At 35.8% G+C, this 27645-nt stretch overlaps 5 protein-coding genes across 11 annotated transcripts; 3 read left to right on the top strand and 2 right to left on the bottom strand.

The window, feature by feature from the left end:
• The first annotated feature begins 783 nt into the window (after positions 1–783).
• LOC149936367 (tektin-2) lies at positions 784–4518 on the top strand. The gene is made up of 6 exons (XM_090152960.1): positions 784–1050; positions 1442–1684; positions 1738–1952; positions 2013–2235; positions 2300–2523; positions 4119–4518. The coding sequence occupies exons 1-6, from the start codon at positions 868–870 to the stop codon at positions 4378–4380; spliced, it is 1350 nt and encodes a 449-aa protein (XP_090009086.1). The 5' UTR covers positions 784–867; the 3' UTR covers positions 4381–4518.
• LOC149936366 (nucleoprotein TPR-like) lies at positions 4415–16413 on the bottom strand. Of its 4 annotated transcripts, none has more exons than XM_090152953.1 (39): positions 16003–16413; positions 15836–15940; positions 14062–14135; positions 13902–13998; positions 13728–13831; positions 13502–13666; positions 13264–13437; positions 12983–13205; positions 12754–12914; positions 12583–12687; positions 12417–12524; positions 11925–12302; positions 11715–11863; positions 11575–11653; positions 11369–11512; positions 11132–11305; positions 10923–11063; positions 10753–10863; positions 10555–10690; positions 10342–10491; positions 10184–10281; positions 9997–10119; positions 9674–9937; positions 9331–9588; positions 8946–9268; positions 8333–8883; positions 8187–8279; positions 7994–8124; positions 7386–7935; positions 6720–7319; positions 6585–6652; positions 6410–6514; positions 5924–6352; positions 5747–5847; positions 5488–5675; positions 5247–5424; positions 4964–5184; positions 4667–4903; positions 4415–4558 (listed from the first exon to the last, which is right to left on the bottom strand). In XM_090152953.1, exons 1-39 carry the CDS (start codon positions 16178–16180, stop codon positions 4518–4520), a joined length of 7515 nt encoding a protein of 2504 aa, XP_090009079.1. In that variant the 5' UTR covers positions 16181–16413; the 3' UTR covers positions 4415–4517. The 4 variants fall into 4 exon arrangements, with proteins under 4 accessions (XP_090009079.1, XP_090009080.1, XP_090009077.1 ...); XM_090152954.1 differs by having other exon boundaries at positions 4423–4558; positions 4682–4903; XM_090152951.1 differs by having other exon boundaries at positions 4426–4558; positions 4643–4903.
• A 10-nt stretch (positions 16414–16423) lies between these two features.
• ND-24 (NADH dehydrogenase ubiquinone) lies at positions 16424–17662 on the top strand. 2 transcript variants are annotated; one of them, XM_090152968.1, is made up of 3 exons: positions 16424–16575; positions 16654–16941; positions 17117–17662. In XM_090152968.1, exons 2-3 carry the CDS (start codon positions 16660–16662, stop codon positions 17564–17566), a joined length of 732 nt encoding a protein of 243 aa, XP_090009094.1. In that variant the 5' UTR covers positions 16424–16575; positions 16654–16659; the 3' UTR covers positions 17567–17662. The 2 variants fall into 2 exon arrangements, with proteins under 2 accessions (XP_090009094.1, XP_090009095.1); XM_090152969.1 differs by lacking the exon at positions 16424–16575 and having other exon boundaries at positions 16621–16941.
• Positions 17648–19625, bottom strand: LOC149936364 (cell division cycle 7-related protein kinase-like). Of its 3 annotated transcripts, none has more exons than XM_090152957.1 (3): positions 19418–19624; positions 19216–19338; positions 17649–18909 (listed from the first exon to the last, which is right to left on the bottom strand). In XM_090152957.1, the coding sequence occupies exons 2-3, from the start codon at positions 19307–19309 to the stop codon at positions 17708–17710; spliced, it is 1296 nt and encodes a 431-aa protein (XP_090009083.1). In that variant the 5' UTR covers positions 19310–19338; positions 19418–19624; the 3' UTR covers positions 17649–17707. The 3 variants fall into 3 exon arrangements, with proteins under 3 accessions (XP_090009082.1, XP_090009083.1, XP_090009084.1); XM_090152958.1 differs by having other exon boundaries at positions 17649–18819; positions 19418–19623; XM_090152956.1 differs by having other exon boundaries at positions 17648–19338; positions 19418–19625.
• A 1104-nt stretch (positions 19626–20729) lies between these two features.
• On the top strand, positions 20730–26117 carry pug (pug C-1-tetrahydrofolate synthase, cytoplasmic). Its single transcript, XM_090152955.1, has 23 exons — positions 20730–21003; positions 21254–21338; positions 21401–21514; positions 21578–21714; positions 21777–21877; positions 21940–22188; positions 22248–22423; positions 22635–22696; positions 22761–22934; positions 23004–23140; positions 23193–23347; positions 23419–23493; positions 23565–23667; positions 23726–23802; positions 23860–24000; positions 24070–24138; positions 24211–24322; positions 24388–24569; positions 24626–24726; positions 24791–24968; positions 25032–25139; positions 25658–25810; positions 25889–26117. The coding sequence occupies exons 1-23, from the start codon at positions 20861–20863 to the stop codon at positions 25976–25978; spliced, it is 2922 nt and encodes a 973-aa protein (XP_090009081.1). The 5' UTR covers positions 20730–20860; the 3' UTR covers positions 25979–26117.
• The last annotated feature ends 1528 nt before the right edge of the window (positions 26118–27645 follow it).

The following is a 27645-nucleotide window of genomic DNA, read 5'->3' as shown; positions in this document are numbered from 1 at the left end:
ACACTACTAACTTTTAAAAGGTTAAGTTTTTTGGTCGTATTTTTACGTAGTACCATTTCAGTTCGTACTATTTCACTAGGTACAATAGGCCTTTTTATAAAGTAACATTGATCTTCTTGTTTTGAAGTTGCTTCTGCGTCACGGGTGACGTATCGATGACGTTTTACTACGAAAAGCCCCGGACATAAAAGTAAATTCGATTAGGCACCCTGTTTTATTATTATTTATCATTTCGTACAAATGAACCAAAATTAAAAAAAAAATTGTTTAAATCAAACGTTCACTAAAACCATATGTAATCTTGATGCGATATAGTTTGCCTTAGTTTCCACCGTTTAGAGATGGAACGAGGTTTAAATAAACCGGACTCCGAGGGCGGAAATTCAGCCACTAGTGAAAACGAACTGCCCACCCGTTGCGGGCTTTATTTCGCCCAGGCTAGCCCCTCGGTTTAACGTTATTCGCGGAATTAACATATCACTCACAAAGATTTTACTTTTACCCTAGCTGAGTTTCTGTTCGAGAGTTTGCCCATAGAAAATATTGAAGAGAAATAGCAACTGTATAACAAGGCTTTTAAATGTATCTCGAGGTTCTAAAGCTAGGGGTTTACGTTGGGTACTTCAGGTTAACATACTTCAGTAAACGAGGCTTAAGTCATAATATTACCGGAAGTTACTTGACCTAAAGTACCCCACGACGATAAATCGGCAGAGTTGCTACTCCTATTCTATATTTTCGATGGATTGCCCTTTTACCCTAGTAACTGAGTTTCTGTTTGAGCGTTTCCATAGAGACCACGAACTCATTAGGGAAACCACTCTGAGAAAACTATCATCATACAGTCAGTTTTTGTTTTTACCAAAAATGCCTCTACCCCCACCTTTTTCGTATAAACCAGTTGATTACCGCAGTAAAGACGAATGGTATCAAAACAATAACGAACTTTTACAGAACACTACAGTTATCCACAGAGAATCAAGCGCGTGCCGACACAGAAGTCTAGAATTAAGAAGTAAAGCTTTAAGAACTACCGAGTTGCACCTTAGGGTAAATTATATTTTATAAACTTAATTTTACATTCAAATTGACCCACAAGCGCGGTGTTCATTTCAAGTTAGCATTAGTAAAGGGAGTATAAAGTAGGAGGTTTGATGGCGCTTCATCGACAATCATGTTTTCCCCGTTATGAGCGCTGTTGGTTGTTTTTTTTAGTATGATAATTGCGTAAGTGCCTCTAATTTTTCCACCGGTGTCCATCACACGGGCGTAGTGGAAGATGATTCGTCGAAAGAAAGAAGTACAGATTTGGCTAAGTGTGAAATGGGAAGTTGAAATTAAATTACTACCCTTTTCAAAAGACAATATACTCCCTTTAGCATTGTGCTTTCTTCCAATATTTGCATCGTCCAAGTTAAAACTAATTGCCCTAGTATTCCAGGAATCGAATAACGCATTAAATGATCGTAAAACAGATATCGGTTATTGGTGGAAACGTGTCGAAAATGCTCATGAAAACGCGGAAAAGCAGTTGCAAGAATTAATCAGGGCTAAAGCAGCTACAGAACAATCTCTTCAGGACAAAAACCCTTATTTAGCGGCCGTGCGATGTTGTTTGGATATCCGAGATCACCGACGAGACATCGACTTGGTCCGCGACGATGTTCATGTCCAGTTGGAAAGGGTAAAAGGACGTATAATTGACTTCTAACCGAAACCTAATCGTAACATAAACAGGAACAAGATTTTTTGGAAAAGAGCAAAGATAAACTTCTTCAAAAGAGTCAAGAACTTTGGACACTTCGCTTTCAACTAAACGAATTGCTGCAGGTAATTAGACGAGAGGAAAATAGTAAGTTTCTGTCATTCCATAGGGACGACAGTTCAGAGAAGTTAAATCATCAGTCTCCAGAAATTTCACTAAAACCGTTTGCGTTTGAAAGTCATAAGCTGTAAGCCCTGGTTCGTGTGTAACGAGGCATTGTTTTACGCAATTTTCACTTGCCTTCTAGGATTATGAGCGAACGTCATTGGGTTGAGCAGTTGAGCGAAAAACTGCTAGAGTTAAACGTCTTATTGGATAAATGCAGGGAGACCGTAAGCTCAGCTTACACCTTGATACGCCAATTTGAACTGGAGCTTGATCAGGAACGTCGAAGGACACAAGCTTTGAAACGAAAACGCCTTCAGGAAATCGAAAACCAACGGGACTTGTTGACCAATCAAAAGCAGAAGGTGAGAATTTTATAGAGGGAAATTTTAAATGGAGAGGAACAAGGGTCAATTCACCGTCTTATAGCTCGAGACGGAAATACCGAGGCTTCATCGCGAAATAATGGAAACAAACGAATGTTTGAACGAAATGAGACAACCCATGAAACTGGCGCAGACTAGATTAGAAAGACGAAAATGGGCACACAAAAATGAAATAGTGGACGATCTACCTCATAATGTGTTGTTATCGGAAGTTGAAACTACAGAAAAAACGCAAATGGAACTCGAAGAGCAACTTCAAGAGTCCAAGTAAGACATGATACTAAAATTATTCGCTCCTCCGAGGCATTTGGTGTGGGGCAAATTGAGTAAAGATATTTTCCATGATGTTAGTTTAACCAGGAATGTTTGTGGATCCATGTCTGTGGGCTAAAACTAGGTCGAATGTAAGACGTAACCGTAGAAATAGAAATGAGACTAGAAGCACGATTATATTGTGGTGAGATGTAAGAGTTAGAAGGCTGCCATGAGAGTGGAATCGCCAGTAATCTTTGTGGGAGCACGACATCTATTTTAAAAAAATTAAAGTTCCAAATTTTTATAATAGATGGCGCACTCCAGCCTTCTTGCAGGGAGTCCCTGCTTCTAGCTTGCTCGTTTTCCTTGAGATTTACCGGATATCGCAGTGTTTTTAGTCTCATTTCTATTTTTATGGACGTAACGCGTTTTTTCAAATTTGTTGGCGGGCGGCCTTTGCTACTAAAAAGCCGCGCGGCGGAAAGAAAATGGACACTAACTCGGAAAATGAATTTAAGAATCCGCGATTAGTTATCAGACTGAAAATCTGGAAGAATTTGCCAATTTCTACGGGAAACTGCCCTAACTGTTGATCAGAGCAAAGATAATTTAAACTCGTACCCTAGATTCGAAATCACTCTCTCGCGCGTTGCCGATAGCGTTTACCCACTTCCCGCTGGAACTCAGAAACAATTCGCTCCATGGTTTGCGCCTTACCGCATCCGATTTTTCTGAGGTAACGTGCCGGAAAACGGTTAACGCTTCGTTACAAAACCGTCAATGGGAAAGCTCTCAGTATTCGAATCTAGGGTACGCGTTTAAATTATCTTTGATCAGAGCAGTCAAATGGAAAACACTATAATGGCGTTTTCCATTCGGACTGCTCCGAGCGTGATCCGGATTTGCCTTCTACGTCATCGCTTTACCACGGAGAACTCCGCTAGGTGCTCGGAGGACTAGACTTCCAGCCCTCCCAATGGAATACGAATTTTTCTCGGAGTCACTTTGCTTAAAAATTGCTCTTTTTTGGTTGCCCCGTCCCTCGAGTTGGGGCAGCTCGGATCAATCCACGAGGGAGCAACAGTGCCAATGGAAGACGTGCCTCCTTTTTGGAGTTGCCCTTTTTGTCCCAATGGAACACGTTTTATATTTAGGAGCGCTCCAGGAGCACTCAGAGGACTCCAATGGAAAACGCCATTAGTGTCAGGGCCTTAAATAGTGGGCAGTTCTAAAACGGATTTAGGCAGTGCTATTTATCGTGAATTTATCGCAATTATTGTTGCTATTGTTATTATTTAACAAGATGTTAAAAAATAAAATAATTCCTAGGTTCCTACTGCTTTTATAGCTCATTGAAATTATGTTTTGGGGGTTTAGTTAATACCATAAGTTAATGATTAATCATTAACTTATGTTAATACATAGCGGCTCGCTCGCCATTTTTTTTTGTAAAGTTCTAAAAAATCCTTATTTTAGCCCATGCTTAGTTGGTGAAATGAACGGCTGGAGATATGAAAAGTTAGGGAAATGAACCCCACCCTAATTTTCGACTAGTATGAGTGTATGACACTTATTTAGCACAAATAATAAGCAATTGTTCTTTACAGAAAAAATTTGTTTTTCCTGCATGAACAACTACAAACTATCAACCAAGAATTAGAACTGAAAGAAAGTACAATAAAAATGGAAAGTGAAAGCACCCACACCCACAAAAATGCCAGCATGCCTTCTTTCAATTATAAAAGTTTAGGCTATCCTATTCAGCAAGAGCCACACCAAGAACAGGAAGTTGAACCTAACTTACTGGAAGAATTTTACAATAATTTGAAAATTAGTGAAAGCAAAAGCTTAGAACATCAAACTTCTTAAGGCCAAGCAAAACTCAAAATAGGAATTAAGCCCACAATCCTGCATGCAAAAACAACAAATGCTTTATTTCACACCATTAATTTAAAAGTATGAATGTTCTTCTATGATGTACATTCATTTGTATTCGAATAAATCGTTCAGTCATTGGTTGATCTTTTAATACGAGGTTTATTTAAAACTAAAATTTAAAAAAAAGAAGCAAAATTATTAACAAACATAGCAGTATTTCTAAAACTTGACTACATAGGACCACGTCCACGACCTCTCCAATAATTAGGCCAATTACCATGTTGACCACTACCTCTTGGGCTATAGGTGGTGCCTGCTCCTCTGATCCTTAGACGGCGTCCGCGTTGGACATTTTCCATTGGTCTGGACGCTCTTGGAGGTGGATGAGGGAAAGGTAAAAGAGCTGGGCTTGGTCCACTGGAAGATGGTACCATAGTCGAAACAGGAGCTGTGTTACTAGCTGCTGTTGATCCTTTCGTACCGTCCCATGTAATAGGTTTACGCTGAGATTGACCTAAACCATAAATTAATAGATTAGAGATATGACACTAAAATACTAAACCCAACAACAGACCTTTATTAGTTCCTATTTCTCCACTTCCTTCTTCGGGTTCAACAATGGTGGAAGTGCTTGTTGTAGATTCTTTGTCTAAACCTACACCTTCATCAGTTGGGCCTAGCTCAGATATGGTAGTTCCAGATTCAGAACTTGCGCCAATCGTTAATGCTTCCTCTTCTTTTGGTTCTTCAATCGTAACATTAGCTTCATCAATCGTCACAGCTTCCCTACTACTCCTAATCAAAGTATCATTACTATATAATGAAATAAATAATGAAAAAGTTAGTTTGACACTTACCCTTCACTTGATGCATCAAGCACACAGGTGAGTGATATTTCCTCATTAGGTGTAACCATAATAGTTGGAATGTTGTGTGTGGAGGAAACTTGAGGATCAGTTAATCCCGTAGTAGTCACTTGACTTTTCAAACTCGATTGTAATGTTGAAAGAGAATCAGGAACATCTGGGGTATCAGCTGTAAAGTATTAAAACCTCACAAACTGGTCATTATACCAAATATTAGGCTTAGTGTTCTTACCTGGAGGTGAAACTTGCAAAGGTGTTGTAGGTACGCTTCTCCCGCTTCCTTCATCAAACTGAGATAAATCCATTCTAGTGTCATCAACGCCTAGAGCCCCTTGGGTTACCAGTTGACACAAGCCAGGTTGGTTTCCAGGATCATTTGTATTGGTAAACACAAACCTTCCATGAGGAACTTGAGGAGAACTTTGAGAATTTATAGTTTCAATAATTTAAATAAAGGGCATAAAGTACGATTAATTAGTTTAAAAACCAACCTAACAGCTTCCGAAAAGCCATCACCCCTTCCTTGAACAAAGAGAGTTGGTGTACTAGGAACAATACTGTCATCTCCATCTTCAAAGGTTCCACTTTGTCCCTGAAAACATGGAATTGATATTGCAAAGAATTGGAAAAGATTGGATAATTGTCAAAAACATCAGTAATTTTCTTACCGGAATTGAAAAAGGGGTCAAATGTTGATGACCAACAGAAGGAATACGTTCAGTACGAGGAGGCACACGAGGAAGAATAGCTGGTCTGTGGTGGGTCTGGGGTGTTCCAGGAACCAATACATCTTGACTTTCAGGTGTTGTTAAAGAGGAATTTCCGATACTAGTTGTCATTATTGTGGAACTACCACTACTGCTGGTATTGCCTGTAACCATAGCAGATTGCAAATCATGCTGATTACTAGTAGATGTTGGCACATTATCATTGGAAGGAGTGGGATGATGTAACGGAGATGATCCACCCAAAATATCTTGAGCATCCATTTGACTATCGTCTTCAATGGCAATTTCAACTTCGTCTGAATTATGCTCTGCAATTTCTTCATCATTATCATAAGTAAAATCGCCCATACCATCGTCATCATCATCTTGCTAAATTTCAATTACAATTATTTACCAATTGTTGTATAACGATCAAATAATACTTACAGCGTCTGGCATTTGCTCTTCACCCTCGTAACTTTCTCCTTCATCCATTACTTCGTCATCTGCTTCCACATCTTCCTCATCATCAAATTCTTGTTCAGTGAAACTCTAAGATACAACCATTTAAGTATTATAATCATTCTCCCATATGAACTATTTTTATAAAAACCCATTTCACCTTTTTAGATTCATCGGCTTCATCAAATTCAATAGAGCTTTTGTTAAGTTTGGATTCACCAGCATCAGCTAAGAAAACAATTAAGCGTCATTAGCAGAAATGACAGATTTGTAAGGGTAGTATTCACAAAAATACCATCTGCAGATTGCTGAGAGCTGGAGTACAAGTTCTCAGGTGACACTGGTTGAGTTCTAGATGGTTCTTCTTTTGCTGAGGTTTCTGGTTCTGGAGTTGATTGAGGGTTATGGCTATTACCACTTTCAGAGGTAATTGGCGTAGTTTGAGGCTCTGGGGTCACAATGACACCAGGCCTTTCAGGCATCACTTCGTCTTGGGGTTTAGAGGGCTGTGTCGTGGAAGGATGATCGTCCCTGGTAATTCCACTTGAAGTTGACTCTAGCTGGTGGGAGCTAGGGGGATTCACTACCACTGGTTCCACTGGGATGGACAAGCTAGTCCCAGATGTAACAACACTAGCTCTTTCAACTGTGACTTGCGTATCTCCAACTATTCGAATTCGTTTCACTTGAGGTGCTGATGAACCTGTTGTATCAGGGCTGTCTGTGTCTCGCGTTATCACAGAGCTCTGTGGCTCTACTTCCTCTCTTGGCCGTTTAACAGTTGGTGTGACCACTTGAGTTTGGGGCGAAGTTGAGACAACTGAAACTGAAACCACACTGGAAGAACAGCTGTCATCTGCTTCAGATTGACCAGCCCTGGAATCCTCTTGAGAGCCTAATATAAATATAAATAACACTTTTAAAGTTTCTGAAGCTGAAGTATAACTCAAATTAGGATTACCTGGTAATTCGGATTGTCTGAAACGGGATGCAGGAACAGCTCCAATGGCTGAAACAAAAACCAGTTCTGAGCTTTCTGAAACTGAAGAAGCAACTTCTCCAGATAGTTGATCATTGGCAGATGAAGTAGATGGTGCAATGGAAACAGCAGTAATATTAGCAACAACTGCCGGGGTAGGCTGCACAGTGGCTTGAGGAACAGATGGGAGAACATGAGCTGTAGTGACTGGCAGATTGTCGGCTTCTGAAGTAGTTATAGTAGTGGCCGTGGTAGGTGTAACAGTGGCAGTTCTTGAAGAGGAGGCATGAGATGCCACCACTGTTGCAGAAGATGTACTTGTACCAATTGCCATAGGTCTAATACTTGCAGTGGGAGTAGATCTTGCAGAAGAAGCAGTTTGGTGCGAATGGGATGGGTGGCGTAAGCTTCCTGGCCCACCAGAAGATACCATGGGAGGGGTTAACGGACGAATTAAGGGGGTTTCGGATATTGTTGAACTTGCTCTTTCAACTAAACCCGCAGAAGTTGATGGTCTTGCGGATTGCTTTTGCTAAAAAGTAAAATTCAAATTGCAATTAATTACTTTAAATTAATTTAAACTTACATACCCTGGATAGTTCTTCAACTTGTTTTTCCAGTCGTTCCTTGTTTTCCTTCAGTGCTTTCATTTCTTTCTCCATTTTCAAAATTTTGGCTTCATATTGAGATTTAAAGGAGCTAGATCTGAGAGATTCCTCTTCTAAAAATTAAACTTTACCTATTACTTCTGCCATTTTATATTTATTTTGTAAAGTATTGTACCTGAACTTTGTTCTAAAGTCATTATCTTGTTGTTTAATTCCTCTACTTCTCTGACTTGATCAGTTTTTTCTTTAACTAAATTATCTCGTTCCGCTAGAAAATTTATTATTAACAGTAGAAGAATATTAACTTTCTAAAGCACTTACTTGTGACCATGCCAATTCGTTTTTTCACTTGAAGAACTAATCTCCTTAACCTCTCCTCTTGAGCTTTGCTATTTTCCTCATTTTTCAATAATTTTGCCATTTCTTCCTTTAATTTTTCTGCTTCCTCAGTTGCTTTAGCAGCTTTTTCATTGGCTTCTTTAGCTTTATTTTCATATTCTAGTTGCATTTCCTGACGGAGTTGTTGCTCTTTGGCTGACTGGGCAGCTGACGCTTCCCCAGACGTATTTAGCTTAGTAGCCATATTGTCATATTGAGTTTTCAAATCAGTGTACTCCGTCTTGTATTTCCGGGCTATCTTTTTCACTTGTATTGTAGTCCTTTGATGTTCAGCAGACTCTAATTTGGATGTTGAAAGCTCTTGTTCCAAACGACTAACACTCTGTTTATCTTTCTCACTACTGCCTTGAAGATTGGATAATTCTTTCTGCAACTCGGAAATTGTGGCTGACTGTTTAGAAAGTTCAGCTTTGATACGCATTTTTTCTTCATTCAGTGAACCAAGTTGAGATTTCATACTGCTATTTTCCTCCCTGAAACATTTAAGGTGATAATTTAGTAAAATTGAATATATTATTTGATTTAAATTAATTACTGTAATTTCTTTATGTCCTCTGGGTCATGTTTACGAGATTGTTCAAGAAGTTGCGATACCCTGGCTTGCCATTTCTTAATTTCTTGTCGCAAAGCAACGCATTCAGCATTGACCACATCCATCTGTGACACAGAATCTTGCAAGTTCTTTTGTAAGGGAGCTAGCTGAGTTTCCAACTGAACCACCCTAGCCTCTAACGAGGTGTTTTTCTGCAGCGCTGCATCTTTTTCGTCTCTCAGAACACGATTACTCTCAGAAAGGAGATTCAGCATTTCAACTTTCTTTAAAAGCTCTTGATGTTGAATTTCTGATGCAGCAATGAGCTGTAAAAAATTTATTTACTAACAAGTCAAGTAAATTAGTTGCTTTAGTTGAACTTAATTACATTTGCTCTCTCTCGTTCTGTTCGTAATTCCATTTCTACTTCACCAATTTTCCTTTCCAAAATTTCATTCTTCATTTTGAAACGATTACATTCGGCCAATGATGTTTCATGTTGTGATAACGCAATTTGTTTCTCCTTTTTCAAATAACGAACCACTTCCATTAAATGTTCAGTGCTAGGCTCCGTTGATGATGAGGTCAATGCACTGTCACTTTTCATCCAATCGCTATTCTTGAGTGTAGACAATTGACTGCTCAACTACAAAATTTCAAAGCAGTTATTTAAGAACAAAAGTATTCATCACTAAAAAGATAATTTAATTAAGATAAATTTTGTAATTTACCACTTCAACTTGTTGGAAAAGAGCTTCATTTTGCATTTGTAAATCTAGGCATTTTTGTACCATGATCTCCATCTCTTTCTTTATTAAGCTCTCGCGTTCATCAAACGCTTCTTTATTGGCCAACATTGATTGCTTTATACCGTCTCTCTCACTTTCAGCAGCCATTAAATCATGACGTATTCCTTGCACTTGTTCCCTCAAGGTAGTTAATTCTTGAACATCTGCTGAATGCAACATTAACTCTCGCTGGTAATTTTCTTGGGCCTTTAGATTTTGAGGAAAATATTTAGGTAATGAAATCATCGTGAATCAAACAAAAATACCTCGGCAACTAGTCTTGCTTGTTCTTGTTTATCACTCTGGGCATCTTGTTCAATTTTCTGAGCTTGTTTGACTAGAGATAGGGATTTGTCCAGTTCGTGCTTCAGGGTATCCATATTCTTAATCTATTTAATGTCACCCATTAAAAAATTACATATGAAAGTTTTAATGCAATTTTCTTTCAATTACCAATTGGTCGCGATCACAAGTTAACTTGGTTATTTCTTCCTTCAAACCATTATTTTGTTGTTCCAAATCTTTGAGCATAGACTCTAGTTTTGAAATTTCTGAAAATGCAGACAAGACAATTACACTGAGTTGCAAAACTGGTTAAAAAAGTTATATACCATTTTCTTTGTCTTTCAACAATTTATCCAAAGATTCTTTGCATTGCTTCGAAGCATCAGTTTCCTCTTTCATATGCTTTTCCAAGTCATTGGCAATAGATTGTGAGTTTTCATAGCTCTTTTGGCTTATTTCTAATTTTTGTTTCAAATCTAATTGACAAACATTCAAGATTAGTTAGAGAAATACTGGAAATAATTATAATAAAAAATTACCATTTATTTCATTTTTAGCATCATTTAATTGAGATTGAAGTAGCCTAACTTCATTTGAAATATTTCTTCCATCACCAGGAGCCTTTCTAGACAATTGAGTTTGAGCTGCACTCAATTTAGCTTGAAGTGTTGAAATCTGATAAACAAAAGTCATAAATTTAAGACCCTTCAAATAAACATTGTACTCCAAGAACTTACTTCCAGTTTAGATTCGTGAAGTTGGGAGTAAGCTTCAACTAAATCTTCGTGGGTTTTGTTGTTCTTACCCACTTCAGTTAGTAATTTTGTTTGTAAATCATGCGTTTTTGCCTAATATAAACAATAATTAAGCGAAGAAAATTTATTTCAGCCTCCAGAGAAATACTAACTTCCCAAGCTTTGACAGTAGATTGATATCGTTCAATTTCAGCATCTAATTTTCCTTTAGTTAATTCTAGGTCTTGCTCAAGCTTTTCAATCTGTTTCTGCATGCTAGTTTTTGCTTCAGATTGCATACGTTCAATGTTATTCTACAAAAAAAAATTGTACTCATTAGGAAAAAGTTTAGAATAAGAACATTAATATAAGAGTTATTTACTTCCAGAGCCTTCAAATTTGACATGACACGGGCGTGACTTTGTTGTTCACGATTTAGAGTTTCTTTTTCTTGCAATAATCGAATCTCTGTAGCTTTGAGTAGTTCCCTTTCGGCTTGTAAATTTTGAACAGTTAATTCTGCTTTTGCTAATTTCTCTTGCATTGAAATTAAATCCTACAGATTGAAAATCAAAATAACTAAATTATACCAAAATTTATGAAAAAAAATTCCATTTACCTGTCTTAAAGCGGAAATAGTTTGTTGGTGTTGAATGGTACTTGTCGAATACTTTTGAGATTTCTCTCTGAAGATGGTCACTTCTTTTTTATAATTTTCAGCTTTAGATTGAGCCAATTCACACTTTTCTCTAATATATTCCAGCTAAATAAAATGTAATGACATAAGTGCACATTCAACATACGCAATTGATTTGCTAATGATACCTCAGAATTAAGTTTGGCATTTTGGATTCTGGATTCCGATAATTCATCGCGGAACTTATCAAGCTGCTCAGTTATCATTCTAGAATATAAAAAATTATTTAACAGTAATGGTAGACAGATGTACAACACAACTAACTTACAGACAATCTTGCTGTTTTTCTTTCCTGTAATTATCAAACTCATCTTGCAGTTGTTTTAGCGTTTCTTGAATTTCCAGGGAGGACTGAGAGTTATCCAACAATTTCCTTGATCCATGTAACGGTGTTGAAGATGAAAAAGGTTCTGATGGCTGAATGTATACAAAATAATGTTAATTATTGCAATTAGATTGGTTTTAAATAAAGTCTTACCATAGTAATATTATATTGGGACATCATGGACTTGTACATGTCTTTTTGTCGCATAACTGATTCAACAAGAGTGGTTTGATGTTTACGCTCCTCTTGTAGTTCTTCCAACTGTTTGGTAGTGTCTGCCAATTTTTGTTTAACTTCAGCCAAATTTGCTTTACTATTGCTCTTTTCATTTTCTTCAATTTGATCACTTAGATCTCTAACCACAGCCAATAGTTTTTGGTTCTTTTCCTGAAGTTCTTTTATGTCTTTGAAGGTTACTAAATGCTGGGTAATAACATTGCTAACATCAGAATCACCAATCCCAGTCATATCTATATCATCAACAATGGGTCCTCCTTTCGCTTCTTCAATCTCTTTAAGCAAATTGCGCACCTTAAAATAAAAATTATTAAGTATCTTTATACTCAAAAAACTAATCTTAGCACTCACAAATGGCTATTAAAGATTCAAAATACACAAATAAAATAAAAATAAGTTGAAAAATACCTGCAGGGACAAATCAGACACCAAGTTTTGGGTCCTCTGGCTCTCCCTTTGATAGTATTGCACTTTACCTATTGCATCATCTCTCTCAGCTTGAAGTCTTTCTTGATCCTAAAATATAAGGATAATAATTAAAAGTAAATTATCGTTTTTGTTAAAAACAATGTACAGTTAATGATTCTCCGAGTTGATTTCTAAGGCAAGTGATAGTTTCCAATGCATTTTGATATTCCTGAAGCTTTTTGTTAAACAATGGCGTTTTCTCTTCAATCTCCTAAAAACAGTGTTGAAAATTAATCTAACATTTCATAAAAATTAATTATGAAATTTATGCATTTACATCCAAAATCTGCTTTAGCTGCTCATGCAAACGCTGTTTTTCAAAGCGTTCAGTTTGCAATTCAGCCTGAGACTTGACCAACTCTGAATAGATTTGAGTTAGAGACATTCCAGATTTTAGAACATTGCTGGTTGCAGCTGCGCTTGGGAACATCCCCTCAACTATAAATGGATAATAATGTCTAATTTCGTAAAAGGAAGAAGTGATATAAAATTAGCTTTAACTTTACCTTTACTCTTAGACAAAATTTCATTGATGTTTTGCAGCTCATTACTAAGTCTCGCTATTTCAACATCTTTTTCTTCCAATTTTGTTTGCCAATCATCTTGGGCTTCATTGATACTTTTCTCCAATTGATTATTCTCTTCCCCAGTTTGTTTCAACAACTTGTGCATTTCTTCAATTGTCTTAACTAGTTCTTTAATCTTTTCTTGGTTTTCTTCCCAATTTTTCTAGAAAATAGAATTATAAGTAATAACTTAATTTTATTACCAAAAATAGCTTCATTACTTTATGCAAGTCTTTCAATTTGGTCAGCGCTTGAAGCTCTTGATTAAATTGTTCCTCCACCATTAACGAGTTATCATGCAACTCTTTATTTTTGAAAATTAGACTTTCAATCTTTATCTCCTTCTCTGCCAGCTGTTTCTTAAAATCAGTAGAAAACTCCTTCGCAATCCTTGCCTGCAAAATTAAATGTTTACAGTTAACATTTTTCAAAAAATACTTATATCATCTTTAGTTCTACCTCGTCAACTTTTTGTTCCAGCTCTGACTGTAGTTCTAAAGTTTTAGAAGATTTTTCCTTTCTTAGCCTCAAGATTTCTTGGGCCTTTTCTGACAATTCTTCATTCAAAGTTGAAATTTGCTGATGGAAAAGATCCTTCTCTTGTTCTAATTTCCTATTTGAATGCTGGGGAAAATGTATGATTAAATCTGGGGATAAAGAGGAACATAAATTGTTTAACATTTACCTCAATATTAAGGTTTTTAATCTCTATTTCTTCCATCTTCACTAGTGACTCTTGTTTAGCAGATATGGCTTCCGCCAATCGATTTTGAAGAATAGTTGTTTGTTCTATTACCACAAAAACCCACTCATTAACGAAGCTTATTATATGTGTACATTAAATTACAATGATTTATACCATTTAAATTCTGATTGTCAACCCCTTTCCTGGTTAAAATATCTGAAAGCTGAGTCTTTTCATTGCTCAGCTGATTTACAGAGCATTGCAGATTTTGCTGAAGTAAATAAACTTATTAGTAAATTAAAAACTATCAGGACAAGACTTTATCACCAATTACCAATTCCAGAACAGTTTTCTGGTGAGTTTCTTGAAGTGCTTCATTTTTCTTTTGAGCATTATTATATTTCTCCTCTAAAAAGTACAATCGATAAGCCTTTTAATGACAGTTCTATGAATAATGCATGTTTGATTGTCTACTTTAGATAAGGGAGGGATCCACCCAAGTATGAATTGCAAACATATCCAAAAAATATTGGATCACTAGAGTTAGCAACTTTTAGATAAGCCAAGAGTTATTACTCATTCATAGTCAATTGTTAGTTTTGTCCTAGTGTTATATTTTCTATTCGAACCTTTAATTTTGTTAATTCAAACTTTTGGATTCTAATTTTCTAATCCCTCTGTCTCTAATCCAAAGTATAGTTTATCTTTTTAAATTCTCAGTGAAAATAACCATTTATTGCTACACATTTTTTAAATTGAACATGTCTGCCATGGCCTGAAAAAGGTTAAACTGTGGTCTTACAATGTTAAATAATGGAGCAACAATGTAAAACTTTGGTGTGTAAAAAAAATTATATTTAGGCAATTGAAAATTATTTTTCTTTGCCTTCACTCACAAAAAAAAAACATTTGCTGAAACCCAAAAATTTCCTGAAAAAGAACATTTTTCCCTGAAGAAGAAATAACATAGCAGAAAAAACACAATCACTAGCTTTGATGTAATTTGTAGCCGAGGTTTTTTTTTCAAGGGAAAGCTCCTAGCTTTAGTTGGTAATATTGGTCAAGAAGGATTTAGTTTTCCCCAAATACTTAATGAGTAGATTAAAACAATTTATAATGCATATGTTGTAATAGTTTGGTCTCGTCTCCCCAATAACAAGGATCATACAAAAATGCCTGGTACAAGAGTATCAAAGTCATCCATTTGGGAATTATCTCTACTACTTTATGAACCATCAGAAAATTACTAATTTTACTACACATTTGAAGTTTTTATGACTTTTTTCGATCAACTTAATTTTCAGATTTTTTCAGGTTTTGCCCAACACATTCAATTAAGGTCCTTTTAATTTTTTTCCATTGAAGCTTACAATCACACAATGTACTTTAATGCTATGCTTTTTTTAAGTATATGGGTTGGGTGCCAAGATATTTGTCAAGCGGAATACTTTTAATCACTTTTGTATGTTATGCATGTTCATAATACTTCACCCAATGTAATGTAATGTAATGTAAAAACTGTGTAAGAGAAGCTGATCCAGAAAGAGCATGCTCTTGTATATTCTATTCAGTTCAATAAACCTCAATTCTATTCTAATAAAAAATGGCAGAAAATAGGTTCTTAAAAAATTAAAATACATGGAAAATCTGAGAAAACTAAAAAATTAAATAGTAATTAAATTTAATTAAGATTTCATTTAATTCAAGATTAGCAAACTGATAAAAGTAAAATATTTGTTAATTATACAGGAAAATCCATTGTATAAAATTCAATAAAATCCATTGATTTGATTTTTTAACAAAAAATCAAAAAAGTGCCAACCCAGTCCACAACTAATAGTTTGACACTAAAGAAAAATGAGGAACCACAAGTTTCCAATAGTGTTGAAAACTACGCTTTTGCCTGTGCCAATCAAATAAGTAATTAGGAGATAGTTTTTTTTCCCTTCATCAGAGCCTCACTATTTACACCATAAGATTCTGCTAAAAATGGTCCCCACAAAGCATGTTTCACTGGAAGGCCCTAAAACCCTAGTTATGCCATCAGCCTATACCAAAAAAGATCACCTCTTTTGTAAGTAGATGGAAGGATTTTCCCTTTAAATTACCTAATTCAGATATCTCAGACTTCAATTTTTCATAATTGTTTTTTGCATCAGCAAGTTGACTTTGATTACTTGTTAACTCAGTCTCTAGTTGAAAGTTCCTCCGCTCTAAAATATAAATTTTATAAGTCTACTTTACCCTACAACAGATATTTCTTCTTTAATTTTACCTTCAGAAGCTTTCAATTGATTTAATTCAGTTTTCAGTTTATCAATATTTCGATCCTGAGACTCTATGTAATTATTTATTTTGACGGCAATATCTGTATTTATGGACGAAAATTGTTCCCCTAAAATAAATTGTAGCTTCATGCTGGGAGTCCCCACCAGCGCCCCGGATTCATCCATCAGAATTTAGGGCCAAGGCCTAATAAATTATTAATATAACCGCAAAGTAACGTCCTTAACGATACATAACAATAAAAAAATCCTAATTTTAAACAATATAAAGCTGAAAATTCAACCAAACTTTCAAAGCCCAACGTTAACTACTACTTTAACTTAAAATACTTTGCAGTTTCAGCGGTCAGCACTCTGGCGCGGTGCAGCCTCGAAGAACTTGAAAACTTTGAAAAGGGCAGAAAGAGTGGAAAAATGGAGCAGACGAATCGAAACGAATTATTTTTGATTGGCCAAAATCTTATTTAAAACGTCGAATCCTAATTTGTGATTGGTTACTAAAGTGTTTGAACTTTGAACTCTGATCTCCCTTCAAGAACTTCGAGTGAACGTTAAACCAATTTGTGAGTTGATTATAAACCTTTTATTCGTTTTTAAAATGTAATTTATTTTTATTAATTGCATCTTTTAATTTCATGTAGGTAATCATGTCTTTACTCAGGACTGTAGCCCAAAAATATATTACTTTTATTGGTTCTAAGCAGTTCCATGCCTCAGCTTCAAAACTTAGCGACAAGCTTTTTGTCCATCGAGACTCTCCAGAAAATAATCCCAACGTCAAGTTTGAATTCACATCAGAAAATCTTAAGAGAGCAGAAGCCATAATAAGCATTTATCCAGTTGGTCATGAGGCTGCAGCAACTATTCCTTTGCTAGACCTGGCTCAACGCCAACATGATGGATGGCTACCAATTTCAGCAATGCATAAGGTAAAGATAGCTTTCTTAGATTTCCAGGATGACACTAGTGGTCATAACAGACAAATGGTGTCAAATAAAAGAGTTTCACCATTTAAGGTCAGTTAAGATATTAGGATGGCCATAATATGTCAATTTAAAACTTATGGTGCGATTTCTGTTAGAAAATAAACAATTTTTTTTTCAGGTAGCAGAAATGTTGAACATGCCAAAAATGCGAGTTTATGAAGTTGCAACATTCTACACAATGTTCAATAGAGATCCAATTGGAAAGTATCACGTGCAAGTGTGCACTACTACACCTTGCCAGCTAAGAGGAGCTGATGAAGTCTTGGATTGCATTAAAAATAAACTGGGTATCAAAGAAGGGGAAACTACCAAGGATAACCTATTTACCCTTGCTGTTGTTGAATGCCTCGGAGCTTGTGTTAATGCACCTATGATGCAAATCAACGATAATTACTACGAAGATCTCTCCTTGAAAGATGTAGAAGAGATCCTTGATGACCTCAAGGCTGGTAAAGTGCCAGCAGCAGGTCCAAGAAATGGTAGGTTTGCTTCTGAACCCGCTGGTGGACTTACATCACTTACTGAACCACCTACAGGACCTGGTTTTGGTCTCCAACCTGGGTTGTAAAATTAAATTGTAAACAAAATATAACAATACTTGGTTTTTCACGGAAATGTAGGTTAAATTTAATGTATAATGTAAATAAAAACTAGATATCTAATACCTTGTATAATTATAAAAATTTATTTAAAAATATATAAGAAATTGTCACAACATTTTACTTGTTTTAGTTTTCATAGTTTTATGGTTAATAAAAGGGTGTTTTAAGGCTTCAGAAGCAGTAATTCTGTTTGCTGGATCTGGATCCAATAAGTGATAGAGCAGATTAATCGCACTTGAGGGAATAGTCTCTTTTTTACAATTGGCAGTGTTAGGGGTCTCTAAATTGTCTCTTAAACCTTGACACAACATATGCAGATCCTTGGCAGGATAATCAGTTTGTATAGTTATTAATTTCCCCATTCTCAATGAGGCCTTTTTTACCCTATTGATACCTAATACACAAATAATCTCCGATAAGGCAATCATATCATCAGAATTTGTAAAGAATGGGTATCTGCGGCTAATGAGAGATATAAGAATAACTCCAGCAGCCCACATATCAACTGCAGTAGTCTGATTTGGGTATTTTATTAAAACTTCGGGTGGACGAAATCCAGGAGTTCCAGCTCTTGGGGCATATTCCTGGGTCTTAGCAAGACAAATTGAGCAAATTGTTTTTTTTCCAAAGCACTGGCAAGACTGGCTAGATTTAGATATGATAGATGATCGCGACGTGCCTGGTGCAGATATGGTGCACATTATCCGTTTTGGTGCAGTTACATGAGAGATAGGTCGTGATACATTTATGACAGACAACGATTCAGGCGGATCAATTGCAGATTCCTTAGTTGAGCATGGCATTTTTGGTACGGTGTCATTTGCTTTGTTATTTTCTTTAAACAAAACTTTCCTATGTAGTACTATGGCGGGTTTTTTAATGGCATCTGATCCTGGAGGTAGTACAGTTACATTAATCCTGTTTGAAGTTCCGAGTGGCTGTAGAGCTTTGACAGTCTCATTTGATGTGTTAGGAATAGTATTATGAACTGTTGCATCTTCGACTACGCGTAACTTTTTGGCTGGATGTTCTGGAGTCAGTGGTTCCACAAAGTCTAAATCCTTTTCCAAGTTCCTTTTACAGCTTTGGCTAATTTCTACCCGACTAACTGATAAAGCCTTGATATCTTTAACTTTAGGAACTTTGAGTGAACGTGATGGTTTGGAATTAGTTGTTGAGCTTGCTTTCAAACTTAGCACGCATTGAGCTAGACCAAAATCTACTAAAGAATACTTTTCCGTTACTCTATTATACAAGAAATTGCTGGGCTTTACATCACGATGGATTATTCCATTCTCATGAATCCATTCTAAGGCAATAAATAAATTAAACATATAATCCCTAATTTCTATAAAATTAAGTTGTTCTACATAATCTGCAAAGCTGCAGTGTTGGAAATATGGCATAACCATGATAACATTCCCGTTTATGATCTCACAGTTACTTAACCCCATAACGTTGTTTCTACCACCCAATTTTATCATGTATTTTAGTTCTGCCGCTATTCGTTTTGGCTCACTAGAGGAAATGATGCATTTCAAAGCGTACAATTGGGGATCGCCAGTTTCGCCCAATTTCTTTGATGCTTTATATACTTTACTAAATGAGCCTTCACCAATTTTACTGAGTACATCATAGCCGTCCTCAAGGGTGGGAAATTCTTTCAAAAGTTTCATAACTTCAGGGGTCTTATTTTTCATGAGATCCATTCTGTTGTTCCCTCATATGATTTTGAGTTCTATAGTTCAATGATAAGTACCAGAATTAGTAATAATATTTTGACTAGAAATGCATTTGTGTTTTACAAACGTTCTTACCACTTATATCTTCTTAATTATTTTACAGAAATTATCCTTGATTCTTGTTTTACAGATGGTAAATAACAACGAACAACGATAGCAAACGTACAATGGCCAGCAGCTGCTGGCGCAGGCGGGAAGGCGGAACGCGTTCACGGAAAAATTTGAAAAAACTCTTCATGGGGGCGCCACCGACGTTATTGTAACTTTGGATTGGATCATTTGAAGTTTTTTTTTTATTACTTATAGGGAGCTAACAGTTCTACGACTCACGACGTCACCCATGCTTTTCCCTATTGAAAAAAAATTCTACCCAACATGAATTGATAATAATAGTTGTTTGTTCTAAGTAACTTGTTGTCCACGTTTTTTCCCTAATCAGAGATTATTTTGGGTTAATGTTTAATGAAGCATTACTCTAAATATTATATACTTTTCCCGATTCATGCCTTTAATATGGCAAAATATGACCTTGGTGAGAATGTAACCCGTGATTGTCGAAAAAGTTAGCGGAAATTTCAAAATACAAAGACATTACGTTATTTTTGAGACACTTTAAATTTATGAATTTTTGCGTAGCTCAATAGCGGAAATGTGTAATTTGTAAGTTTAATTTCACAATAATAAATTAACGTTCGCACAGAAACTCTTATCTAATCATATTCCCAGGGAGCTCGATTTTCTGAGGCCTCTTTCTATGACGCAATATGGGGAGGGGGTCCGCCAATTTTTTGATTAAACGAATTCCTTCTCGTTCGATACTACATTGATAGATTCGCTGAAGTGTGGAAGACGTTTGTATTTTTGATCCTCGTTTTTATATTGTCTAAATTTAAAGAAAATGACTGAATATGGGAAATTGCTTTCTGGAAACGCCGTTGCTAAGCAAGTTTTCAACTTTCTATACTCTTAGCTTTACGAATTCTTTTAGAATGTAATTTCAAGGTCGATCAAGAAAGCGTAAAAGGAAAAATTCACAGCTTCAAAAGTGTTATTCAATTTAACCCAAATAATTTGGTTTACGCTAGAAGCAGAATATAGCAATGTCTTAACATGGAAGAACTTCTTCCATGGTCTTAACATACTTCAGCATTATCATCCCTGGCTCAAGTACCGATTGCGAAATTTACGTTCGACCTTGAAATACTACAGAGGAATAGCAACTCAGACATTTTATTGTCTCTTGCACTTTAGCCTCTAGGACTATAAATTAACTTCCGTTATTGTTAGAGCTTACACCTCGTTATTAAAATATATATTAAGCGAAAGTATCTCGTTACTTAGCTTTAGAACTTCGAGATACATTTTGAAGCCTTTCTCAAAGCTAGAGTTGCTATTCCTCATCTACATTTTCTCTGGAAATTCTTTTTACCTTTTTATCCATAATGCACTTCAAATTTTGATGGCCGCCGGCATCGTCTGCTCGCGAAGGTCGGTCGTCCGCTTTGAATAACTTGTAGCATGCTCAATTACTTTATTCGTGGTTTTATAGTGAGAAAAATAATAAATAACTCATTGGCTATTAATAATATTAAATATAAACGAAGAATTATGACTTCTAATCAGAATTTTGCGCAACTTTTATCTGGAACAAATGTGGCAAAGTATGTTGAAACCCTTTTATTCTTAACACTCGGCATTTCATGTCATTCATAATTGGCACTGAAGGGTGTATGGATTTCCATTTACTTGTAATAGCTAATGTATATGATATACGAAACCTAGTTAGTGCCAACATTTGTTGACTGTTATTTACGTAAAAACATTGAGAAAAGTTGTTAGACAGCTGCCACGTTTATACTTCACCAAAATTCCATTTTTTTTTAAAGAGTAATTATATATTTATGTATTTAGGGAATTGCGGGTTAATATGGCTGCAGAAATAAGTGAAATTAAAAAGCGAGCCCCAGATTTTGACCCCGTTTTAGCAATTGTTCAAGTAATGAAAATTTATTTTTATATATTATTATTGCATATTGTAATTATTGCATTTCTATGAAGGTTGGAGGACGAGAAGACTCCAATGTCTACATTCGAATGAAAGTTAAAGCTTGTGATGAAGTTGGTGTTTCAGCCAAACATATTAAATTCCCAAATACAATTAATGAGACCGAGGTATTATATTGTTATTATTACCAGGATATAACTAAAATTTAAAATATTGAATTTAAATTTTAGCTAATAGACGAAGTTAGAAAATTAAACAATGATGAAAAGGTTCATGGTATTATAGTTCAACTGCCTTTGGATAGTGTCAACCCAATTGATGCTAATCTAATTACAAATACCATTCTTCCTAGTAAAGATGTTGATGGGTAATATTGAATATTTCATCGAATTTTCCATAGATATTAAATTTGGCAGTTTTATTCCAAAGATTAAGCAATGAAAATGCTGGCAAACTCAGCCATGGTCAGCTTGAAGGCTATTTCTTACCATGCACCCCAAAAGGTTGTATGGAACTTATCAAACGAACAGGTAAATTTGCATAACACCCCTTTATCTTTTAATTGGCTTACTAACTTAAAATTCAATTTCAGGTGTAAAGATTGGTGGTAGCCGAGCTGTTGTTATTGGTCGAAGTAAAATTGTTGGCTCTCCAATGGCCCAACTTTTACTGTGGCATCACGCAACAGTTACTATCTGTCATTCGAGAACTAAAGATTTAGCTGCTGTAGTTAAAGAAGCCGATATTGTTGTCGCTGGAGTTGGACAACCATTGATGGTTAAAAGAGACTGGGTTAAGCCAGGAGCGGTTGTGATTGATTGTGGAATTAACTCAATTCCTGGTAAAGTTTCCTTATAAAAAGAGTGAAACCTTTTTGAAAATTTTAGATTTTTTTTCCAGATGCTACCAAGAAATCAGGTTCAAGGCTCGTTGGAGATGTTGATTTTGACGAAGTTAAACATGTAGCTTCGTACATTACACCTGTTCCTGGAGGTGTGGGACCAATGACGGTTGTAGAATTGATTGGAAATACCTTTTTATCAGCCAAATGGAAGCTTGAAGCTAAAGAGCAGAAGGTATAATCTTAATCTCAGTATTTCCGGGAAAGTTTTTTGGGTATCGTTCTTGTATTGGTACTTCTTTGTTAATTATGGAAGTTTATCATTGTTTTGTGGATCGTTTATTTGTATATTTATATAAAAAACCTTCAAAATAAAATTATTGAATTTTCTAAAACATTTTGCTGAACTTTTTTGGATTTTTAACTTACATCAAATCTTATGCTAGGCAGGTTCAGATCGCTGGAATATGAGATATTTAACGTTGAAACGTGAAATTCCTGTTCCGAGGTTAGTTTAGGCATTGGAAATTAAATTATGAAAAAGGTATTGAAATAATTTGCATATTTTTTAGTGATATTGTCATTGCGAGAGCCCAAACTCCAAAAAACATATCGGACTTGGCAAGTGAAATTGGAATATTGCCTGAAGAAGTAGAATATTATGGCAATAAAAAGGCTAAAATTGGGCTACAAGTATATAACCGATTATCGCATAGAAGAGATGGAAAATATGTCCTCGTTTGTGGGTGTGTGGGAATTTTTGATAATTTTGAATCAAACGTTCTTTGACCACTTGAAATTAAAAATGTTTTTAGAATCACCCCAACCCCATTAGGAGAAGGAAAAAGTACAACTACAATTGGTTTATGCCAAGCGTTAGGAGCGCATTACAATGTTAATAATTTTGCTTGCGTGAGACAACCATCTCAAGGACCCACTTTTGGAATTAAAGGTCTAATTTTAAAGTAAATTTTTTTTTTCATACTAAATGTCAAATAACGTAGGTGGAGCTGCCGGAGGGGGCTATTCCCAAGTTATTCCAATGGAAGATTTCAACCTACACCTGACTGGTGACATTCACGCAGTTACGGCTGCTAATAATTTACTGGCTGCACAAATGGACGCTAGAATGTTTCACGAAGCAACCCAGTCTGATGAGGTATTTATAATTGTCATTTATTCATTTTAGCATCATGCTTTAAATTGAAACATTTCTCTTATTTACTTTAGGCATTATACAGTCGTTTAGTTCCCAAAATCCGTGGTAAAAGGGAATTCTCCAAAAGCCAGATGGTCAGAATAATGGTACAGTATAAATGAAATAAAAAATTTTAATAAAGTATGTAGATAAGCAAATTACTTTTTGTTATTTTAAGAAATTAGGTATTAACAAGGTCAATCCGGATGAGCTAACTCCAGAAGAAGCAAAAAAATTCGCCCGTTTGGATATTGATCAAGACACGATAACGTGGAACAGAGGTGTGCAAAGTGTTTTTGAGTTTTTGTACGGGACTTACATAACATTTCATATTGCTAGTTATTGATACCTGTGATAGACATCTAAGAAAAATAGTAATTGGGTTATCCCCTTCTGAGAAGGGTCTTTCTAGAGAGGTAATTTGTTGTGGTAGTTTACTTTTCTATAAAGTAATTAACAATTTGTTTCTTTAGACCAAATTTGACATTGCTGTTGCTAGCGAATTGATGGCCATTTTATCTTTGACTACCAGCTTAAAGGATATGAGGGAAAGGTTGTCCAGAATTGTAGTGGCAAGTGATAAGGCTGGAAACCCAGTTACTGCGGAGGATTTGGTAAAATTTTGCCTTTGGAAAGTTTGCTCTACAATCATGATTATAATAATTTTATAAATAATTATTTAGGGCTGTGCTGGGGCCATGACAGTTTTACTGAAAGATGCTATAAGACCAAATCTTATGCAAACTCTTGAAGTAATTATTCGATAATTACATATTAAACATTAGTAACAGTATATAATAATTTTTTTGGTTGTTTTCTGTCAGGGAACACCAGTATTTGTTCATGCTGGTCCTTTTGCTAATATTGCTCATGGAAGCTCTTCAATTTTAGCTGATAAAATTGCACTGAAGCTTGTGGGAGAAGATGGTTTTGTTGGTAAATTGATTACTTTTACCCCAATAAATTTAATGAAAATTAAACAAAAATTGTGGAATATATAGTAACTGAAGGCGGCTTTGGAGCTGATATTGGAATGGAAAAGTTTTTCAACATCAAATGTCGTTATTCTGGTCTGGTACCAACCGCTGTGGTTCTGGTAGCCACCATTAGAGCTCTCAAAATGCATGGTGGAGGGCCAAAGGTTCTTTCAGGAGCACCGTTGGCCAAAGCTTATATACAGGAAGTTAGTTTTACATTATAATCCAAAGTATTTCTAATTCTAATTGGTGTTAATTACAGAATTTAGAATTGCTTGATAAAGGCATTTGCAATTTGGCCAAGCAAATTTCTAACATCAGGAAATTTGGGGTTCCTTGTGTTGTTGCCATTAATTCATTCCAGTGAGTTCATTGTGTATTATAATGAATAATTTTCTATAACTGATAATATTTTGGTTTTACATAGCACTGATTCTCCTGGGGAATTGGAATTGCTAAAAAAGCGAGCTTTAGAAAACGGCGCTGCAGAGGCAATTATCTGTAACCACTGGGCTTTAGGTGGAGAAGGTGCTAAAGATTTGGCAGAAGCTGTTATCAGAGTTGGTGAAAAACCATCAAATTTTCATTTTCTTTACGACTTAAATGTAAGTAGTATTAATATAAAATTATTACGTCATTTATGAAAAAATTAACTTTTATTTACCTAGTTACCCATTGAAAGTAAAATTGAAACAATCGCCAAAGAAATGTATGGAGCAGATGGTATCGAAATTCATTCCAAAGCCAAAGAAGCCATTCAAATGTTCAAAACACAAGTAAGGAACATCAATTTCAAGTTTTGAATTTTGCGCCGGTCTTTACTGCGATTTAATTGGCAGCTTTCTTGGCGTGTTCTAGTTTCAAAATAACGGGCTAAAATAAGGATTTTTTTGAACTGCCCAAAAAAAAATAATGGCGAGCAACTGCTACATACAAACTAAACCCCCATAAACATAATTTCAATGATCTGTTATAACAGTTGGAATTGAGAATTTGTAGCAGATAAATATTTTAACAAAATTATGAGACACAAAAGGGCTGTAAATAAGTAACTTAGTTCAGCAAAATTGGCGTTTGTTGATATGTACTGTAAAGACCCGTCGACATCTACCACGAGAAAATCAGCTATTTTAAATTTTTCACTTTTTGCGATAAATTCACTATAAATAGCACTGCCCAAATCTGATTTTAGAACTGCCCACTATTTTAAGCCCTGCAAAATAATATCATACAAAGATCCTGATGATATTATCATTTGAACTACTTCTGAGTAATTTTTTTGTGGTCTTTTAAGGGATTCAATGATTTACCCATCTGTATCGCCAAAACGCAATTATCATTGTCTCATAATCCTGAATTGAAAGGCGCACCAACTGGATTCACTGTACCAATTAAAGACATAAAGGCTAGTGTTGGTGCTGGATTTTTGTTTCCTCTAGCTGGCGAAGTAGGTTTCCTTAAAATTATTATAATTGCCACTAATGATATTAGGAATTTTGTTAAATGTTTTAACTATTGCGACTAGGTTACAACAATGCCAGGTCTTTCAACCCGACCATGTGTTTATGATATGGATCTAAATTTGGATACCGAAGAAGTCGAAGGTCTCTTCTGAAAACTTTTTAAAGGCAATTTTAGTTCAAATATATTTTTAAATAGTTAAAATTCTTATCTGGGCCAATGTTAAAATTTTATACCTGTTCTTTATACAAAGTTGATGATGTAAGTTGCCATAAAAGAATATATTTTTATAGCATATTGTTAAAAGTTAAAAATTGTAATTTTATTTCCAAAGCAAATTAGTCTGTGTTATGTTGTGTTGTTTTATGATGATAGAATATTCAGTTATAACTATTAACTAAATCATTACTTATTTATTAAGGAATACGAAAGGTTTTTTTTAAATGATTACTTGGTTAAGCCACGGCCAACTTTGATCACGCGCTGTTCGCGCTACTACGGCCAACACATTCGTCGAAATTCCGCGAGCAAGGATTTTCCCCCTATAAACTGTACTATAATGTGTAGGAGGTCAGCGCCACGCTCGGTGGTTATATTGTCTATGTAAAAACTATACTAAAAATAATAATCCGCTAGGGGCGCTGACGTCATGCACATCTTTTGCTCATAGGTTAACATAGAAACCAGCCTTGGAAATAAGGTTTTTTTTTAAACTGGTCCTTATGACCAGTGACCCCCTAGCATATGAATTATTAAAGTGGTCCTTATGACCAGTGACCCCCTAGCTTATGAATTATTAAACTGGTCTTATATAAAATGTTCTTATGTCATTTACAAGCCTAAAAAAAACCTATACTACATGTTGAGAAGTTAGATTATGTTGGTAACTTTAACTTTACACGTATTCAAAATAGTTAACTTTATATTATGAGTACGACAAGAATAGTACAATATAGTACTATCTCACCTAAGACTACTACCATAGCCTAGAAGACCCTCGTAATTTAGTAAATTTACCGTATTATCTCTCTTTCTCTAGGCCCCGTAATTCCAGAGTCCCCGGTCCGTTACCGCGGAGCCAGGTAGCCTACCGTACTCGGGGGAAAGCGAGACTAGAGAATTGAGGGTTTGAGGCTAGAGGGGGGTTAGACAGTTCGACTCGTTCGAGGGATGCGAGCGAAGGGACTATACATAAAACATCGACGTGCGGTCGTGGCGGTAGTAATCGGATTCGCTGTACATAGAAATCCAGTGAATAGGGAAATCAAAATTGATATGAACCTTGGATTAATAGGTCATCTCCTATTATTTGGAATTATTAAACTGGTCACCTTCTGTTTTTTTGTTATTATTTCGAATTAATAAACTGGTCTGAGCAATTAATTAACTGGTCTTTGACCACCTGACCACCGTTATTTCCAAGGCTGACAGAAACGTCAACGAATGAGATGGCCGCTGTAGCGCGAGAGATGCGCGAGAAATCAAAGTTGGCCGTGGTTAAGTCTAGGAATATAATACTTGTACCATTCATACTCCTAGGTTAAGCCCAGTGGTGAGAATGAAAATTGAATCACTGGCCCGGGCCAGTCTTTGGGTCCTCCTCATTGAGTTGGGAGGTATTATTATTATTTTTTTTTGTGATAAAACAAGTAAGGCGTCGTATCTTACGCAATCCTTAGACGCCCTGCACCGGGATTAAAGCCATAGAAGTAAGAGATAAGACTAGAGAAGGCCAACAGAAATGAGGTGAGAGAGGAACACTGAAAGGGCCCGCAGCAAAGCCGGGTGATGCGCATGGGTAAGAGCTTGAGCTAAATGAGA

The sequence above is a fragment of the Leiobunum rupestre genome, chromosome 7 (assembly GCF_980474605.1).
Source record: "Leiobunum rupestre chromosome 7, qqLeiRupe1.1.hap1, whole genome shotgun sequence".
In the NCBI taxonomy this organism is placed as follows: domain Eukaryota; kingdom Metazoa; phylum Arthropoda; class Arachnida; order Opiliones; family Sclerosomatidae; genus Leiobunum; species Leiobunum rupestre.
This window is presented reverse-complemented; position numbering and strand designations above follow the sequence as displayed.